At 36.7% G+C, this 17,516-nt stretch overlaps 4 protein-coding genes across 5 annotated transcripts; 1 reads left to right on the forward strand and 3 right to left on the reverse strand.

Moving 5' to 3' along the window:
• Positions 1-968: 968 nt before the first annotated feature.
• On the reverse strand, positions 969-4,655 carry LOC125190380 (myb family transcription factor PHL7-like). Of its 2 annotated transcripts, XM_048087673.1 has the most exons (8): positions 4,375-4,655; positions 3,917-3,958; positions 3,113-3,343; positions 2,526-2,602; positions 2,387-2,429; positions 2,195-2,252; positions 1,906-1,978; positions 969-1,676 (listed from the first exon to the last, which is right to left on the reverse strand). In XM_048087673.1, the coding sequence occupies exons 3-8, from the start codon at positions 3,330-3,332 to the stop codon at positions 1,134-1,136; spliced, it is 1,014 nt and encodes a 337-aa protein (XP_047943630.1). In that variant the 5' UTR covers positions 3,333-3,343; positions 3,917-3,958; positions 4,375-4,655; the 3' UTR covers positions 969-1,133. The 2 variants fall into 2 exon arrangements, with proteins under 2 accessions (XP_047943630.1, XP_047943629.1); XM_048087672.1 differs by lacking the exon at positions 3,917-3,958 and having other exon boundaries at positions 4,375-4,654.
• Positions 4,656-6,450: 1,795 nt separating this feature from the next.
• LOC125189960 lies at positions 6,451-6,864 on the forward strand. The gene has a single exon (XM_048087172.1). The coding sequence runs from the start codon at positions 6,451-6,453 to the stop codon at positions 6,862-6,864; it is 414 nt and encodes a 137-aa protein (XP_047943129.1).
• A 1,757-nt stretch (positions 6,865-8,621) lies between these two features.
• LOC125186901 (probable E3 ubiquitin-protein ligase WAVH2) lies at positions 8,622-10,859 on the reverse strand. Its single transcript, XM_048083388.1, has 3 exons — positions 10,550-10,859; positions 10,368-10,463; positions 8,622-10,057 (listed from the first exon to the last, which is right to left on the reverse strand). The coding sequence occupies exons 1-3, from the start codon at positions 10,658-10,660 to the stop codon at positions 8,768-8,770; spliced, it is 1,497 nt and encodes a 498-aa protein (XP_047939345.1). The 5' UTR covers positions 10,661-10,859; the 3' UTR covers positions 8,622-8,767.
• A 4,858-nt stretch (positions 10,860-15,717) lies between these two features.
• LOC125191118 (cell wall / vacuolar inhibitor of fructosidase 2-like) lies at positions 15,718-16,313 on the reverse strand. Its single transcript, XM_048088585.1, has one exon. It carries the CDS (start codon positions 16,294-16,296, stop codon positions 15,802-15,804), a length of 495 nt encoding a protein of 164 aa, XP_047944542.1. The 5' UTR covers positions 16,297-16,313; the 3' UTR covers positions 15,718-15,801.
• Positions 16,314-17,516: the final 1,203 nt, after the last annotated feature.

The following is a 17,516-nucleotide window of genomic DNA, read 5'->3' on the forward strand; positions in this document are numbered from 1 at the left end:
AGTATTAGTAAAATCCAAGAAATTAAAAATTGAAATAAATATATAGAAATAACTACCACATTTACCTTTTACCTACCTTTTACCTTTTGTGTAGAAAAGAGGTTAAAAATCTGTTAAAAATTGAAGTTATAATACTACTTCTCAAATACCCTTCCCATTGAAGAATGAATTTTATGAATAAAAGGTAAATATGATACACCCTCCGTCCCAGATAATTCGTCCCAGTTTTCCATTTCGATCCGTCCCACATAATTTGTCCCACTTCACTTTTACCATTTTTGGTAGTGGACCCCATATTCAACTAACTCATTCCTACTCACATTTTATTATAAAACTAATATATAAAAGGTAGGACCCACATTCCACTAACTTTTTCAACTCACTTTTCATTACAATTTTTAAAACCCGTGCCCGGTCAAAGTGACCCGAATTATCCGGGATAGAGGGAGTACTTAATTACTTCTCTCTACCTCTCTATATACCTCCTCCTTTGGAGTCTAAAGATTGATATCAGTCCCCATTCATGGAATAATTGCAGGAAATAAATTGGAATAAAATCAGCCCAAGAGTTGACTATGAAATGTTATGATTATGCACTATTTTAAGTAAGTAGGAATTGGAGGGATTTGAATAAATTAGATTTAATTTGAATAAATAAGATGTGATCTGAATCAATTGGGAATTGATTGGGATCAATTAGGTGCAAGTTTCGTGGGATTATTATAATGTAAACTCCTATATAAACTATGGAGGTTTTTGAGAAAGATATCGAGAAGAGATCAATTGTTATCGGTGTATACTGTAGGCCTCGGTGAGAGGATTATTGGCCTCCTAGGAGGATTGTATCTTTTCATTTGTTTCTGTATTTCGAGTTAAGTTATATCCCAATCCAGTTTCTATTCATATATATCCTCTTCCTGCCTTTACTTCATATCAAAGATACACTTAACAGAAAGATTAAACAAAAGTTACAAAACAATCTCACCCACTTATATGCAAAGTTTCAAGTGTAGTCAAGTCGAAACTAAACCTAGCTTTCTGCTTACAATCTAAATACTGCATTGGTTCTTAATGCAATTATATGTATACATTAGACACTAGAGATACATGATGACAACTAAGAAGCTGAGAAATTACATATCACCAGAGAGCTTTCGCAATTGGTATTCATCACTAGTGGGTAGTTCTGATGAATGATCGAACTGCTCACTTGGTAATAAAAGAGGATGCGGCTGTTGGTAAGGAGAGTTTAAGCTCGACTCCAGTATTGAATGGGAGGAAGCAATCTCTTGTTTAGTGAACAACGCATCATTGCTCTTGCATTTCCTTTTCACTGGTCTCCCATTAGGGCTCTGAACTGGTGAACTAGCATGACAGCCAGAATCAGGGGTTAGAGGCTCATCATGATGAGAGGACAAGGATTCATCAAGAGAAAAACTCTTTGCAGAAGCATGTTCGTTCGCAAGCTTGTCCACAAAAGGTGATTCAGATGTTGGAGCTGGGGTTGCAGGGTCAGTTTTATTATCAGATTCTGGGCAAATGTCATTTGTCTCAGGAGCGGAAGCCCCTAAGCCAGGCGCTTCTGAAAGAACTCCACTTATGCGTTGCTGTTCTTCAATAATTTTTTTTAAGTACTTTCCTTGGGCTTCTATCCGTAACTGTAGCTGTCTTTGCACCTGTAAGAACCATTACAAGTCTCAGCTAAGAACAAATTTTCATAACCAAATAAGCATGAATTCCCAAAACACTTTGTAATGCTCCCAGCTTCTTATAGTTTCATGGGGTAAAATAAAATGGTGCAGCTTGACTTCTGTGGAGTTAAACCTTTATGGGGTTTAGAAATGTGAGTTATCAAGGCATTTCTCATATAAACAGATTGGTAAAAAGAGAGTTCAAACAATATACCTCTAATTGTTCATGCAGTCGCTTTTGGACTTCCATTTGCAGTTTGAGCGCTTCAGTTATTTGTATTCCACCACTAACAAAAACAATCCTCTTGTTAAAGTGATTATTTTTAATCATAATACAAAATTAGCACAGGGATAAGGGTAATAGAGTGTACAGTTAATCAACATATGAGAAAAAAATAATTAATGAATAACTAGATGTCCATTAATACTACTAAAATAGCCTTGTAAATTAAGACACAGTTCAAGTGGAAACTGAAAAAGAAAAGAAAGTGGATTTTACTCACGATGAACCATCCAAGCCAGAAAGCATATCGCTCGATTCTTTCCTATCAGCTTTTTTCCCTTATTTCAAATAAAGAGTATAACTCATCAATAATGGAGTATCAAACACTCCCAAAATCTGAGGAAGTTTGGAGAACTAGCAAATGGGCTAACAGCTAGCTATCATTTACAGCCACAATATTAGTATAACCTACCATCAGAAGAAGAATCTGGAAGATACTTAGCCAGCCGGTATTTCTGTTTGAGACAATAAAAGTTAGTGAAGCTGAGAAGGAGTCAAATATATCAGACACCAGCAGGGTTAAAACTGAAGGAATTCCATGGCATGTGTACCTGCAAGTGGCTTTTTACATGGTAAATTGTAAGCCCTTGAACTCCCATAACCCTGAGAACACCTTTAGGAGTAGCTCCTGAATTAACCAATATTAATAAAGCATGAGAAGTTTCCTTGCATAAATGAAGACCTCTGCAGTCTTTTTCCATCAAATTCTAGAATCCATGTTCACATTGATATAAAACTGCAGGATTTTTTTTTTCTAGAGGATTACACAAGGGAAAAAATTGAATGTCTTTCCTGTATCAGGGCAAGAGGAAACAAGAATGGGGTGCTTCATGCATACAACCCAGTGCAGCATGTATCCCCAATTCAACATATTTATCGCCAACAAACCTTACATGTACTCAATAGTAGGACTGGGACACTAAGCATTGTCGAGTACATATTTACATTATAAAAACCATGGAAAATAACTTTAAAGAGGCAATGCTACCTTATTATGAATGGGTAAAAGGTAAGGAACATTTTTCTATTTTTTCTATCTTTAACCTTTACCACATCTTTCAAGATGTTGAGTACTTATTGCTTTTTCACATTGATGCTTATCAATGTGAAACTAATGTTATCAAGTGACAGAACTCACGATCTGGCCCACCGAGCTGTGCGACAGCATCAACAAACCGTTCATGAAGCTCATGGTTCCAACGGAGCCGCTGCTTAGAGGCTAAACTTTGATTGTTGCTCCCACTGTTAGATCCACTCATAGGATCCATTGTGGTATCAACACGGTCTAATGGCTGACTTCGAGCAATTGGAATGCTTTGCACAAAGCTTGAACTAGGAACACCCTGGGGCTGAAACATATTTCATTAACCTATGGCAGGAAAACAGATGATAAAGTCAATTTGGTGTATTGAAAACTAGCATCTTATGACAAAAATTCATGATCTGGCAAAAACAAACTGTAGAGAAAGAATCAAAACATATAGTACAGAATTCTTGATTATTGTTGGAAAGTGGTGACCGTTCAGTGTTCACTTCTCCTTTTCCCCTCCACGTGAGCATAATGCCAAACTCACAAAATATTTCAACCAAAACCAAATTCCATTAATAGGATTAAATCATGAAAATATGTTATCACTTATCAGTCCGTTTAATCCACATGCACAATTTTATTTTATGAAAACAATTAAGAAGACATATGTTAATAGAGCTCATTTTTTTCATGAATAAGTAACTAGTAATAGGGATTTCAGAATGGCCAAATCTAAGTGGAATTACAGTTAAGCACTAGTTTGAAAGCATCATTTGAACTAGCAATATAAAGTACTCTAGACGAGTTATACACACTAATACAAGTGGTACATAAGAGGAAATAAGTGAATTATAATCTACAATTGCCACAGAAAAAACATACTAGTATATGATATTTATATCAGGTACCTACTTTCTATGACTTTTAATGAAGCAGTTGATATTGGTTGGTGACCTGAAATATACAAAGTGATGGACCATAAACCAGGAGAAAGATAAAACCACACAAAAAGAATAAGATCACTTCAACAAAAGGGTCACAAATTTACTTGAAAGCCGTCGTTGAACAAGTGTTAAGAAAAAATTACTAACAGATTTCATTTCAGCTGCTTTGTTTTAAGTTAACTTGGCAGTTCGTCAAATTACCCAATTATGGCCTATATACACCTAATCAGGCGGCTTTCCTTTGTTCTTAGCAGAGAACAGCAATGATTTGCAGTACGCCATCAGAAATCAACATTCTCAAAATCCAAATTCTCCATAGAAATTGAAAAGGGGTTGACCCGCGATAGCGTGTAACTAATCACAGAAAAAGCAGGTGCAGAATCCAAACAAGTAAACACAATACAAAAGCAGAGGTAAAATTAGTACCCAGATCTAGGAAATTGAAAGAAGCGATCCTCCAAATCTTTCAGGAACACGCAAGCATGCTAGAATTCGAAGCTGGGGAAGACCAAGTAGTCGGAAAAAATATGAAATTGAGTGAAGAATGATAGGTTATAAAATTAGGCAAAACTGCAACATGTGCAATGAATGTGGACTGGAATTGAGGAGGAGTGAGCTGAATTAAAAAGCTCTGAATCCACAAAAAGGAATCACCAAATTTTTTAATACCAGACTCTTATATTTTACAAAGGGGGGAAACGGTGTGGTTGATGAACATTAATCAACTATACAAACATTAAAGCTCTAGGAAAGTAATTTCATTCACAATTTTATAATTTGGTACTTTGTTGGTTTTATCTAAAGATAAAAGTAATATGACTTCCAAAAACTGGGTAAATAATGCAACTTTCTATAATTCCTAACATTTTTTTTCTAATTTCAGGTTGCATGTAATATTTTTATTTCATTAAATGGAGTACAAATTACAATAAAAACTATCAACATCATCATTATTATTGTAATTAATAGTACTCCCTCCGTCTCATAAAAGTTGAGTCGTATTCCTTTTTAGTCCGTCCCAACAAAGTTGAGTCATTTCCTTTTTTAACTAAAGACAAAACATCTAATCACTCTTACTTTATTCCATCATTTACTTTACTCTCTCTTATCTTTCCTACTTTTTTCATCTCTCCTATTTATTTAATATAAATTCTTAATCTCCGTGCCCAAAAATTTTGTCTCAACTTTTATGGGACGGAGGGAGTAGAACGTAAACTGAAATCAGCTACTTGAACCTATGCTAAGTAGATTTCAGTTTATTTTAGTTAATTCTAAAGTTTTCTAAGATCATCCACAATGGATGTCCGATCTCATGCCCTATCGTCCGAGATTGGACTCGGGCATGATCGGACATCCATTGCAGGTCTTGGGCGTGCCCGAGGACGACCGAGAGTTCGGTCGCGACCGATCTCTCGCCCGATCCATTGGGTGTGAGATCGGTTGCCCATTGCAGGGGCGCGCCGATCAGGCGTTGGCCCGATTAACGCATTATTTTTTTTTTCTTTTTCAATTCTATAAATATACCTTAATTTCACTCATTTTTCACACAACTCTCACACATCTCTCTCAAATCTCTCTCCATTGCAATATCTCTTTCACTCATTTTTCCAAAATGTTTCCCGGAGAAGATATTGGTCGGTCTATGGAACGCGCAATGTTTGCTTTCGGGAACCAGATTCTCGCCGGTATTCGTGCAATACAAGAGCAAGAGCAAGCCGAACAGCAGGCCCAAGAGCAGGTCCCGAGGCCCATCCAGCGACGGACATCCGTCCGTCGAGATCATGTCCTAGACTCCAAGCTCATCAACGTCTGTTCGAGGACTACTTCGCCGAACATCCTCGGTGGGGCGCGCCGGTTTTTCACCGACGGTTTCGGATGCGACGAGAGCTGTTTCTCCAGATTGTTCACGCGTTGGAGGCGCGCAACGAGTACTTCCAGCAGCGCGAAGATGCGGCTCACAGAAAGGGTCCATCCCCGTTGACGAAGTGCACGATTGCGCTTCGTCAGTTGACATACAGCACTACGGCGGACATGTTCGACGAGTATCTTCATGTCGGGATACAACTGGCCGGGAGTGTCTAGTAAATTTTGTGCTGGCGATATTGACGCCTTCGGCGCCACATATTTGCGCAAGCCGAATGCCCAAGACTGCCAGGACCTGCTGCGGATGCACGAATCGGTGCACGGCTTTCCTGGAATGTTAAAGAGTATTGATTATATGCACTGGGAGTGGAAGAATTGTCCTGCAGCGTGGAGAGGTCAAATTACCAGTGGATATAAGGGTGCCCACCCGACGATGATCCTTGAAGCAATCGTTGACCACAGTCTTTGGATTTGGCATGCTCACTTTGGCGTGGCGGGGTCCAACAACGACATCAATGTGCTGAACTCGTCCAGTCTCTTTACCGAGCAATGCAATGGCAACGGTTCGGTTATCAGCTTCACTGCCAACGGACGACAACATCATATGGGGTACTACTTAGCCGACGGCATTTACCCGAGATGACCAGTTTTCTTGAAGACGATCTCCTGCCCAACGGGTGCGAGGAGAGAGTTTTTTGCGGCAAAGCAGGAGGCTGCACGGAAGGACAACGAGGATTCGATGTGCTTCAAGCGCGTTGGGGAATAGTGAAAGGCCCGGCTCGTTCCTGGTACAGGCATCATATCGCTAATGTCATGTATGCGTGCATCATCTTGCACAACATGATTATTCACGATGAAGGTCGTGCAGCTAGCCAGTGGTCCGACGATGAAGCCGCTCCGAGCGCAGGTCATGCAGCCCCGCTGGTCGTTCGAGGTTTACCCTATGGACTGAGCGAGAGATTACAAGCTCAGGAGAGCATGCGCAACCAACAAGCTCATCTTGATCTTATGAACGACATGATTGAAGAAGTTTGGACACGTAGTGGTCGTTGAAATTGTACCTCTTTATTGTAACTTTAAAAAAAAAAAAAAATAAGTAATGTATGTTTTATTGCTAGTTCTTTAATTTAGAAGTCTAATTTTCTATTTATAATTGGTAAACATAAAAAAAATTAAAATTGAAATTGAAATGAGAAATGGATAATAGATAGGGCATGCACTAGGACTCCACCATTGCAGAAAGATAGGCGTGCTGACGTGGTAACCACTAGGGTTCTCACTAGGGCATGCACTAGGACGTGCTGACGTGGTAACCACTAGAGTTCTCACTAGGGCATGCACTAGGGCATCCACTGTGGATGCTTTAAATGATTTACATGTATATAACTTATTTTTACAAGTATAAAAAATGGGGCATACAAGTCTAGTTCAAAAAATCAATAAAAACTAAAAGTATGTCTTTACTGAGATCAGTATGTATAAATATCGTACTAATATTTTGAAAGGGGAAATCAACGTGCATATTAAAGTCAATATTGAGCGTTCCCCTCATCAGTAGGTATGTCTTTACTTCTTGTTTCTCTCATCTTCAAGAGTATCTAGTGTCTGGATTTTGCAGGCAAATGTACTAGCCACTGTAACACAATATTCAACTTTATAATTGATTTTCTCTCTTTCCCTGTCACCTAATTTTAATTTGCTCGCCTTTGCCTTTGCCTTTTTTATCTTTTGAATTATGAAATTCCCATCACATCCAAATTAATCATCATGACATATTTGCATCATTGAGCAAAAACTGTTTAGAGAAGTTAGTCCATTCTATTTGCTTACACAACATTCACTAAGACATGCTTAATTAATTTTCAAAGTGATTATTACTCTGGACATGTTCGAGAACAAGATATTGAATTGGCTCGAAACTATTCATAATTAATTTTGTTATAAAGCAAGATAAAACTAATTGGACATGCATGGTTTTATTCAAGCATATAGTAGTGGTTTGAAAATGAAAGTTATGTTTGGTTTTAGTATATAGGTTTGTAAATGAAAGTAAAGTGGGATTATTTAAACCATTTTCGTGTATTAACTAATCGTAGAATGTGGCATTGCCAAGGGCGAATCGAGGGGGCTGGAGGGGTGGCCGACCTCCTTGGACCACCAGGAGGACCTAACTTTCCATATAATCCGCTACAAAAAGTATGGTCGGGCTTCCTCTCAATGTGCATGTACATTTTTTAAAAGATGATGAGGGGAGGAAGAAGATGAGCGAAACAAGAAGTACGATCTGATTGCTGAAAAAATAAAGAAAAGAAGATGCAAGGTGAAATAGGTTAATTTAAGTAGAGGCTAGGGAAACATGATTGATGTAAGTTGCCATGTTTTACTAGTAAAAGAAGATGCAAATTGAAATAGATCTTACAGCAAATGAATCTACTCCCATCTCTTAAAGCTACAAATGTAAAGCAAAATTTAGAGCATGAGATATAAACTTACTGTGTGAAATTATGAGAATCTAGTGACCTGTACAAGCTATTTTGCTTTGTAGACTAGAGACTACAGAGGTGTCCTTGTTAGTGACAAAGAGAATCATTCATGAATTTCAATGTTGTGGAATCAAGCTCAATGATTTGATATTTCAGTTTTCTAGTATTGATTAACTTAAGTTTGTTTTCCTAATATTATAAACATTCTTGAGCTTCACAAAATTGTCAACTCAATTCGAGTAATAAGGTGAAAAGTAGTATTCAACTAATTTAGTTTAATAATGTGATCGAATCATATGACCGGTAAGCATGTAATAGGAGTACCAATTTAAAACCAAACAATAATACATTTGAACTCAACCACATTACATTATCATGACTTATGCAAATGCAAGACCTAAAAAATAAGATTAAATGAAATGAGTGAAGCTGGTGTGTGTAGAAATACAATGAATACAAGAAACAAGAATTAACTAAAGCCTATAACCATGCAAATGTTTAGCCCATCTTCTAGCCATGAAAGGATCATGAAAATCCCAGTTCTCAGCACTGCTCATCCTTTCACCTATTCCCACACCATCTCCATCACCACTCCCATCTCCTTTATCCGTCCCGCCCACGATGGCCTCGCCTCGTCTCACGCACTCACCATCGCCTCCTCCCTCCGTATAGCTGTATTCGATGCGTACAGGTCCATAATCTGGCAGATACACCGCCACATTCCTCTCCTCGCCCCCTCTCAATTCCTCGATCCTAACAATCCCCGAGCCCTGTTCAATCCTCATTTGCACGTCCGTCACAGCCCCTCCCAACGTCCTCGCCAGGAACTCCTCAAACTGGCGCATGATGAACCCGTTTGATGCCCCAAATCCAAACCCTACGTGGAACCGGTGGACCGTGACACCAACCTCCATGTCAAATTGATGGTACGATCTCGAAGGGCTGTCTGTTAGATGCAAGATGCAAGATTGCGTATTCTTGTGAAGGCGATCCTCGAGTATCTTCACCCCTTTCTTGAGCCCCTCCATCGGATCCGCTTGCCCCATGTAGAATAGCCTGTCAATGACCTGCAAAGCGGTCCTCTTCCCGTAGGAGGTCATACGCTTGAGGGGGAAGACGCGTGCAGCAGCAGAGGAGTAGGTCACGATAGCTAGCCTGTCAATTGGGCGGAGCGAGAAAACCACCAGCGCCATCGCCTGCTTCATCAGCCTCAGGTGTGGCCCGTTGGGGCTTGCAACGAGGACCAGGTCCGTTGCTGGCTGGTGCGCTAGTTTGACACGGAGATAAGCCCTGTTGCTCGGGGAGGAGCACAGCAGCGGCGTCTCTCCATTTGAGGAGAGATGTGGTGACTCAGCCATTGAGGAGGAGGTGGAGGACATGGCGCTGAAGCCGGGATGCGAGAGAGAGAGATGGAGGCGCGGTTGGGTGGTGGTAGTGTGGTCAGGGTCGATGGGGTCGTCATCATCATAGCGAGCAGAGCGCAAGAAGGACCGCCTGTGGACACGAGAGTTGGCGATGGAGTCATCGAGGATCTGAAGAATGGGGTCGGCCTTGTTGGAGTGAAGGGAGCAGCGAGCGTTCAAGTTGCGAGGAAGCTGAGTCCAGTTAGCACGGCAGATGGGGCAGGTGACGCTGCCATGGTGCACGTTCGAGGAAATGCAGGCGAAGTGGAAGGCGTGGGAGCACTGGGCCGTGAAGATCGCCTGGCCCGGGCTGCTCCCCGAGCTGTAGTTTAAAGGGTCAAGACATATCGCGCACAAAGTCTGCAAGAGTGATCAACACAAAAGGATTCAGGATTATTCCACATTGATTTAAAAAAAGCAACTGATAAATTGTGTGTGTGACATTACACATTCCATGTGTACTTTAGTGTTACAACTCTATAGTACCTAAATTTGTTGCCCTTTTGTGATGGATGCATCAAATTAAAGCGTATAATCTTGTAGGCGTCATAACAACACACACATTTAGATTCAGTCATGCTCAAGGGAAGGGATCTCACCATCAAATTACAGGTTTTGAAATTAAAAAAATAAAGGAAGTAGTAATAAAGAAATGAATAGAAAGAAGCACCTTATTAGAAGAGGGGCTGGTAATTGAAGTGGCATTGGCGTGGTTGGCAGCATCAGGGGTAAATTTATTGCAAGAAATGTTGGTTTCCGGCGAAATCTGTGGGCAGAAATTAAGATTAAAACAAAAACACAATCTAGTGTGAACAATGTAGAGAGAGAGAGAGAGAGAGGAGAGTTAGTTACAGTGGTGGCAGAGGAGGTGTGGAGATGAGGGTCGCAGAAGCACAAAGATACAAACAATTTCTTGGCGGCTCTCCTGAATTTCCGGGAAGCGCCACCGGCTTCTCCGCCCATTTCCACCGCCTCAAAAACGTAATTATTGTAGAATAATAAAGCAGCAGGAGATTAGAGTGCAGAAGGTGGAGTGTTCACCAAAATTCCCTGCCATCTCCAATTTTCTCACTTCATCAGTTTAATGCTGTGCAGGTGCAGCCCAGAGAGAGAGAGAGAGATGAATGATGATTGAGGTAGAGAGGGCCCTCTAATTCATCCACTTTTTTGGACTGCCACTGCTAATAAATACAATCCCACTAACCAAATTCCCATTCCACTTATATTGCTTTTACCATTTTTCTTTCTTTTTCCCACTCTACGGGAATACGTATATACTCAACTTTAATAAACTCAATCAATTTTTTCATACCAAGTGCAAATAAATTGTCGAATTATTAAATAACTCCATTACTAGTAGTAGTAATCACTATTTGTGTGGGGTCTCCTCCGATTTTCATATTCCTATTTTTTTAAATCATTCATTTAATACTACTGATGAATTTTTATTTACACTGTAAATAAATCTTAATTTTTTCAAACAGATTGAATTTCGCTTTTTCCAATTTACTATGATTATAGCTAAAAAAAATAACTAGCATCTAAATAAGTAGTAGTAATAAAATTCAATTATTAATCACTAGATTTGGTGATCTAATAGCTTAAACATTGCCAATTAGAATTTGGAAATTATTTAAAAACAATGTCATTCTCTACAAAGTTTGTTCAGGTATGAAAATAATTCTAAATGGTAATTTAAATGCCAGTGGTTTTTATTAAGCACCTTAATAAACTTGATTTTTTACCAAAGAAAACAAAAGAAGATGGGCTGAAAATTGGTAAATGAATATAACTTGGTGTTACATAGAGGAGCGCAAATCCTTCTTCACTTTCTTCATATTTTCTTTTTTCTTTTTTCTTTGTTCTTTTTTCTTTTTCTTGTTCGTCGTTAGGTGATGTGTGGGTCCTCCAATTTTTGTCCTGTCCCTCGAAAGAGCAAACTCCTGGCTTATTTTTCATTCAAAAAGCAAGAAGCAATCTAATGAAATAATCGAGGTATATAAAAGCTTGTGAAGTTTGACTAGTCAAACCAATTTAATTTAGAGGTTGTTTAAATATGAGTCACTGAGTGTTTTAAACTTTGAAATCCTGAAACTTAATCAGTGTATTTGTTAAGTAATCGTATAATGATTGTTAACAGACATTGCATTTTTAATTTCATCATTTCACCAATGAACTTAATTATAAAATTCAAACTTTGGAATATAATTTAACTGACATATTAATTATTTTATGAGAGGGACATATTTATGCTTTTACGAAAATGTCAGTCTTTCCTTCTACCTATCTTGATATCATATGCCCTTTTTTTTTTTTTAATATTCTTGTACTTCTTTTCCTTTTCTTTTCTATTTCTATTATATTTCATACAAATAGCCATATAACTTAGCATTCATGTGTATAACTAAAATTTACTGAAAAAAGGCAAATGTTAAAGAATTTCCTAAACTTTCGGGCCCTCAAAATTTGTCATGAATGGTAAGTCGAAAATGAGTGGTGCAAAAGAGGGAAGTAGATTTGTAGAAGCCCAAGCCCACAAGAAGTGACCAACTACCTAATAAATCTCTACCTCTTGTTTTGAGGATTGTATTGATCAACAAAGGACTGTCAAATGTCAGACATAGTTATTTACCAAAGTTCATAAATAAATACATTTACATAATTTTTAGTTCGGAAATTAAAATTTTAGTTATATTTTATTTTAGAGGAAACATCTTTTTAAGTCCATGAAATTTGCCAAAGTATCATTTTAGATCCGTAAACTTTGAAAATATCATTTTAGGTCCATCAACTATGCGTTAATATCATTTGAGGTATTTTGAATTTTTTTTGGACAAAAATGCCCTTAAGACCTTCAAAGATGAATTTGGACAATTCTTTCGCCAATCATCTTGCGTCAGAGACATAGAATCCAACTATTTTTAACGGCACATTTTTATATTTAAATTCAATTTAGATGTTAATTGATCGAAATTCATCTCCAAATGACAATCCAAATTAATAGCTATCTAATTTCAAAATAAATAAACTAAAAAGAATTCACTCATCACCTATTGCAAGTTATTAAAATGCAGTTTAGATTGAAAAAATAAAATAAAGTATCAAGTCCCAATTCACTATCATTAAATAATTAGTCATCTAATAATTGGAAAACTAACACATATTTTTTACGGCAAATTTTAATTATATTTAAATTCAATTTGGATGGTAACTGAATTAAATAGTAGTAAAAAAATTGTTGGACTATAAGTCTTTGACGCAAGATGAGTAGCGAAAGAATTGTCCAAATTGCCCTTTGAAGGCCTTAAGGGCATTTTCGTCCAAAAAAAGTTCAAAATACCTCAAATGATATTAACTTGTACTTCACGGACCTAAAATGATATTTTCAAAGTTCACGGACCTAAAATGATACTTTGGAAAAATTCGTGGACCTAAAAAGATGTTCCCTCTTTATTTTATCCCATAACTTTAAAATTGATAGTAAAATCTACTATAAATTTTGATATATTTTTTTAATCTTCATGGTTTTATAATGATGAATGATTTTGGTTTTTTTATTGTAATATCATGGTTTTAGAGGGTGGTTTTGTATGAATTTGATCATATTTTGTGTATTATTAGGCATGTTTATATCTACTTTTCTATTATGTTGGTATGTTGACCATTTTGTTAAGAATGTGTAGAAAAAGGTACAAAATATGTCGATGTACAGTAGCCTTGGTTTGAGACAATTTTACAGGAGATTTTGAAGTCCAATTAGCCTCTAATGCATATCATGCTCTTCATCTTCGAAAGAGCTTCGCGTGGGTATCTTAAACGCCTCAATCGGAGTCCCGTAGAAGAAGTTATAGTCGTTTTACGAACACTGCGCAGTCCATAAAATATCACGCGACCGGGTGAATTATTACCCTATAATTCCACCCGGCCGGGTAGCCCGCTAAAGCATGCGAAATTCCAGAAACTTTCACTCGGCCGGGTGAATTTTGCAGTTGATTAATTCCACCCGGCCGGGTTCGTCAATCTGGCGTTTTTCAAAGCTGAAACGCGATTTTTAGAGGAGAAAAATAAGAGGGAAGAATTAGGTCAATTCTAGGCATTCTCTACCGCCGCCAAACACCCACTCTTCCTCTTTGAAGAACTCTTGGAAGAAGATTGAAGCTTCAAGCTTCGATTCCTCCGCCAATTGTACTCCGTATCATGATTTCCATTATTTTTCTTAGTTTTGATTTGTTTTCTACCATGAACACGAGTAGCTAAACTTTTCATGTAGAATTCTTGGTGAAGATGCATTTATTCATAGTTTTAATCCAATTGACTTAGTTTTTATCTTGCTCTTGCAATTGTTTGAATTATTCTTGTGCTTTTTCCTATCAATTGCTTGATCACCAATTGGAAGTGTTAGGGTTTCTTAGAGTAATTGGGAGATGAAATAATTAATGTTGAAAGAGGGTAATTTACACCTTAATTCGATAGAACTCGGGAGAGTTGAGATTCTGAGTGGGATCATTAATCTAATCAAACTGTTAGGAATTAGGTCTAAGAATTAGAAGGGGACTTCAATTATTACACCTAATCTACGGATTTCTCATCTCGGGAGGGGGTTTAATCTACAATTGTGATTGATTCAACAATTCTGGAGACTTTAAATAGTAAATCGGTTTCAATTGGGTTAGGCTATGACTATGAGTTGTGCATCGGATCCTTAAATTCTGCATATTTCTCTATCATTCTCTACAACTTGCTTCTTTGCTATCTTGTTTAAGTGCTTTATTTCAATCTCTAAATTTATATGCTTTTAATAATTGTTAGTCTCAAAGCCAAAATTCTTAATCATCTGGATAGTTAATTGTCTTTGTGGGATACGATATACCCTTGCTTGCTATTTACTACAATAACTCCGTACACTTGCTGATATTATTGGGTAAAATAAAGTTGAGTGAGTTTACCACATCAATTAAATAATGAGTTTGGATTATTTTTTAGTTTGATGGGGATAATGATAAAAATTCGTATGCTGCATTATATAATTTCAGCCAAATTAGACTAGTAAAAACACTGAGAAAATGTAAAAATCATGATGTTTACTGCCGTTTTTGAAGTTGTGGGACGAGGCATATATACTTTTATCAATTTCATGATTTTTAAGAAAAATTGTCATTATAAGTATAATTAATATAAACACAAATTACATACTATAATATCCATAAACTTACTCGGATTGAATAAATTTTATTCAAATTAGTTTTATCATTAATTATACTATTGTTTATTTCCTGAATTACTCTTGAAGAGTAAATATATAATATGCCATAATTCAATTTAAATTAATTATATTAATATTCAAGAATTAATTATAAACATAAAATATATTAGTATGAATAAAGATAAATATAGTACATAAATTGTATATGTAACTTCTAAATTTTAATTGAATTAAATTTCAAATTATTATTTTTTGTTATAATGTTCTACATGGAGTAATAAAAAAAGATGTGAAAAATTTATGACAAAGTTTTACATGATTTGGAGCTTGATTCAAAATATATATACAATCTTCAATAAAAATTAATTTTTTTACTTAAATATGTAGATATTTAGTTTAAAATTTTAATATTTTCCTAAATTGTTGCAAAATAATTAGTAAGTAATTTATTTTTATTTAATGGATTACAATTTAATTACCTTTTGGTATAATATTTAAAAATGTTAATTATGTAATAAAAAAGTATACATTTATCACTATCCATATCTAAAAACCTAAGTATGTAGGTAAATTTATGTACAATTATCATTGCTCTATTCTTAATTCTATGAACATTTTGTTCTTTTTAAATTAAAATAGGGATAAAATTATTACAAGGTTCACAATCTAGAAGAAAAATAATAGTACTTAGTAAATTAAATGAAAATGAAAATAATGATTAATTTTTTATAAAAACATGCTTAACATCCGAACTAGAGTGTCAAAATGACACCATCTATATTCTAAAGTCCGTGTCATGATAAATTCAAATTATCACTTTACCACTTGCAGAATCACCTTTATTTTTCAGCAAAAATAAACCTAGAATCAACAAAGTAGAAAATGAAGCTTAACGAAGAAACTAAAAAAGCTTAGAAACAGCATAGCACATATTTGCAAATTTAAGCATGTTCTGGTTCCTTCGAGCAATGACGCCAATGCGCAATCCCTTCCCGCAGTCGATCACTCTGCTCTGGATATCAAGGGATCGAGAATCCAAATCGAAATAAGATTCCGAATTCAAATCGTTGAGCATCCCCTCCAGGATCGCAACCGCCTTGTCGTAGTCACCTAGGCATTTCTTCAGCTCACCGGCGCCCGATTTCACCTTGCCGGCGATGTAGCCTCTCGTATCAGACGCGTTCCGATACGCCAGCCGGAATATGATGTCGATGAGCTCGTAGCGGTCGGCGCCGGGAGCGCGGGGATCGGAGTAGACGGCCGCGCGGCAGAAGGCGAAGTCGGTGGTGTTTCTGCAGACCGCGACGGCTAAATCTGGTTTCTGAGCGGCGGCGGAAGGGAGGAGGCAGCAGAGGGCGGCGATGATGAGGGAAATGATTCGAGAGGCGGCGGCCATTTTGGATATGGATCAAAATGGAGTAGTTGGTTGGGAAAAACGGGTTTTGAACTGATTCATAATACTATGTGATTAGGGAGGGTACATGCAGTTGATGCGGAATGTACAAGCACACGCAATTACTGCATATAGGCTGTTTTATTTCTATACGTCAATAAATTGGTCAACATACTATTTTATTATACTTCTATATCTATATTTGCTCAAAAGGGCAAAAAATAAGTGAATGATGCCGTTCCTGATTTTTTGTTTGTTAATTCAAAACTTTACTAGTACATTTTTTTTCTTTGAGGAACTGGAGTGCTATATTGTTAACTCATAATTTAAATGCTAACTATAATTAAATAATAGTCATTAGATATTTAAATTAAGGGCTTAGATCATTAATCCCAAATTATAAATCACACATTTTCTAAGAGCATCCCCATCCGTGCTCTAAGAGCACGGAAGTGGGCCCGGACCCACTTTTACTCTGCTTGTCCTTAGCTAAGAGCACAACACCCACATCCGTGCTCTTAGCTAAGGACAAGCTCAAGGGTCCCACCATTCTATTATTCAATTTAAATACTCCAATTATTAAAAACATTTCTACATTATAAAAATACATTAAAAATAAAAATTACATAATTAAAATCCTAAAAAATAAAAATTACATAATTAAAATACTAAAAAATAAAAATACATAATTAAAATCCTAGAAAATAAAAAATACATAATTAAAATCCTACAAATTAAAAATTACACACGTGGAAGACTAGTCCTCTATCCCCAATTGCCTCTTGAGACCCCGGATCATTTGCTCATGTGTTGCAAGTTGATCCCACCCACATCCGTGCTCTTAGCCAAGGACAAGCTCAAGGGTCCCACCATTCTATTATTCAATTTAAATACTCCAATTATTAAAAACATTTCTACATTATAAAAATACATTAAAAATAAAAATTACATAATTAAAATCCTAAAAAATAAAAATTACATAATTAAAATACTAAAAAATAAAAATACATAATTAAAATCCTAGAAAATAAAAAATACATAATTAAAATCCTACAAATTAAAAATTACACACGTGGAAGACTAGTCCTCTATCCCCAATTGCCTCTTGAGACCCCGGATCATTTGCTCATGTGTTGCAAGTTGATCCGGAGTCATTCGAGATGTATCGTTCATATAGAGTTGACTCAAGATGGCCCACAACGTGTTGTTCGGGGGTGGAGGAG

Source organism: Salvia hispanica, chromosome 5 (assembly GCF_023119035.1).
Source record: "Salvia hispanica cultivar TCC Black 2014 chromosome 5, UniMelb_Shisp_WGS_1.0, whole genome shotgun sequence".
NCBI lineage: Eukaryota > Viridiplantae > Streptophyta > Magnoliopsida > Lamiales > Lamiaceae > Salvia > Salvia hispanica.

Coding starts and splice junctions, on each gene's coding strand:
- LOC125190380 (XM_048087673.1), bottom strand. CDS start 3,332: ATGTTTCAGCCCCAGGGTGTTCCTAGTTCAAGCTTTGTGCAAAGCATT. Junction 2,603..3,112: donor ACAGCTCGGTGGGCCAGATC/GTGAGTTCTGTC, acceptor TGGTTAATTCAG/GAGCTACTCCTAAAGGTGTT. Junction 1,677..1,905: donor GACTGCATGAACAATTAGAG/GTATATTGTTTG, acceptor TGGTTCTTACAG/GTGCAAAGACAGCTACAGTT.
- LOC125186901 (XM_048083388.1), bottom strand. CDS start 10,660: ATGGGCGGAGAAGCCGGTGGCGCTTCCCGGAAATTCAGGAGAGCCGCC. Junction 10,464..10,549: donor ACACCTCCTCTGCCACCACT/GTAACTAACTCT, acceptor TTCTGCCCACAG/ATTTCGCCGGAAACCAACAT. Junction 10,058..10,367: donor CCAGCCCCTCTTCTAATAAG/GTGCTTCTTTCT, acceptor TCACTCTTGCAG/ACTTTGTGCGCGATATGTCT.
- LOC125189960 (XM_048087172.1), top strand. CDS start 6,451: ATGACCAGTTTTCTTGAAGACGATCTCCTGCCCAACGGGTGCGAGGAG.
- LOC125191118 (XM_048088585.1), bottom strand. CDS start 16,296: ATGGCCGCCGCCTCTCGAATCATTTCCCTCATCATCGCCGCCCTCTGC.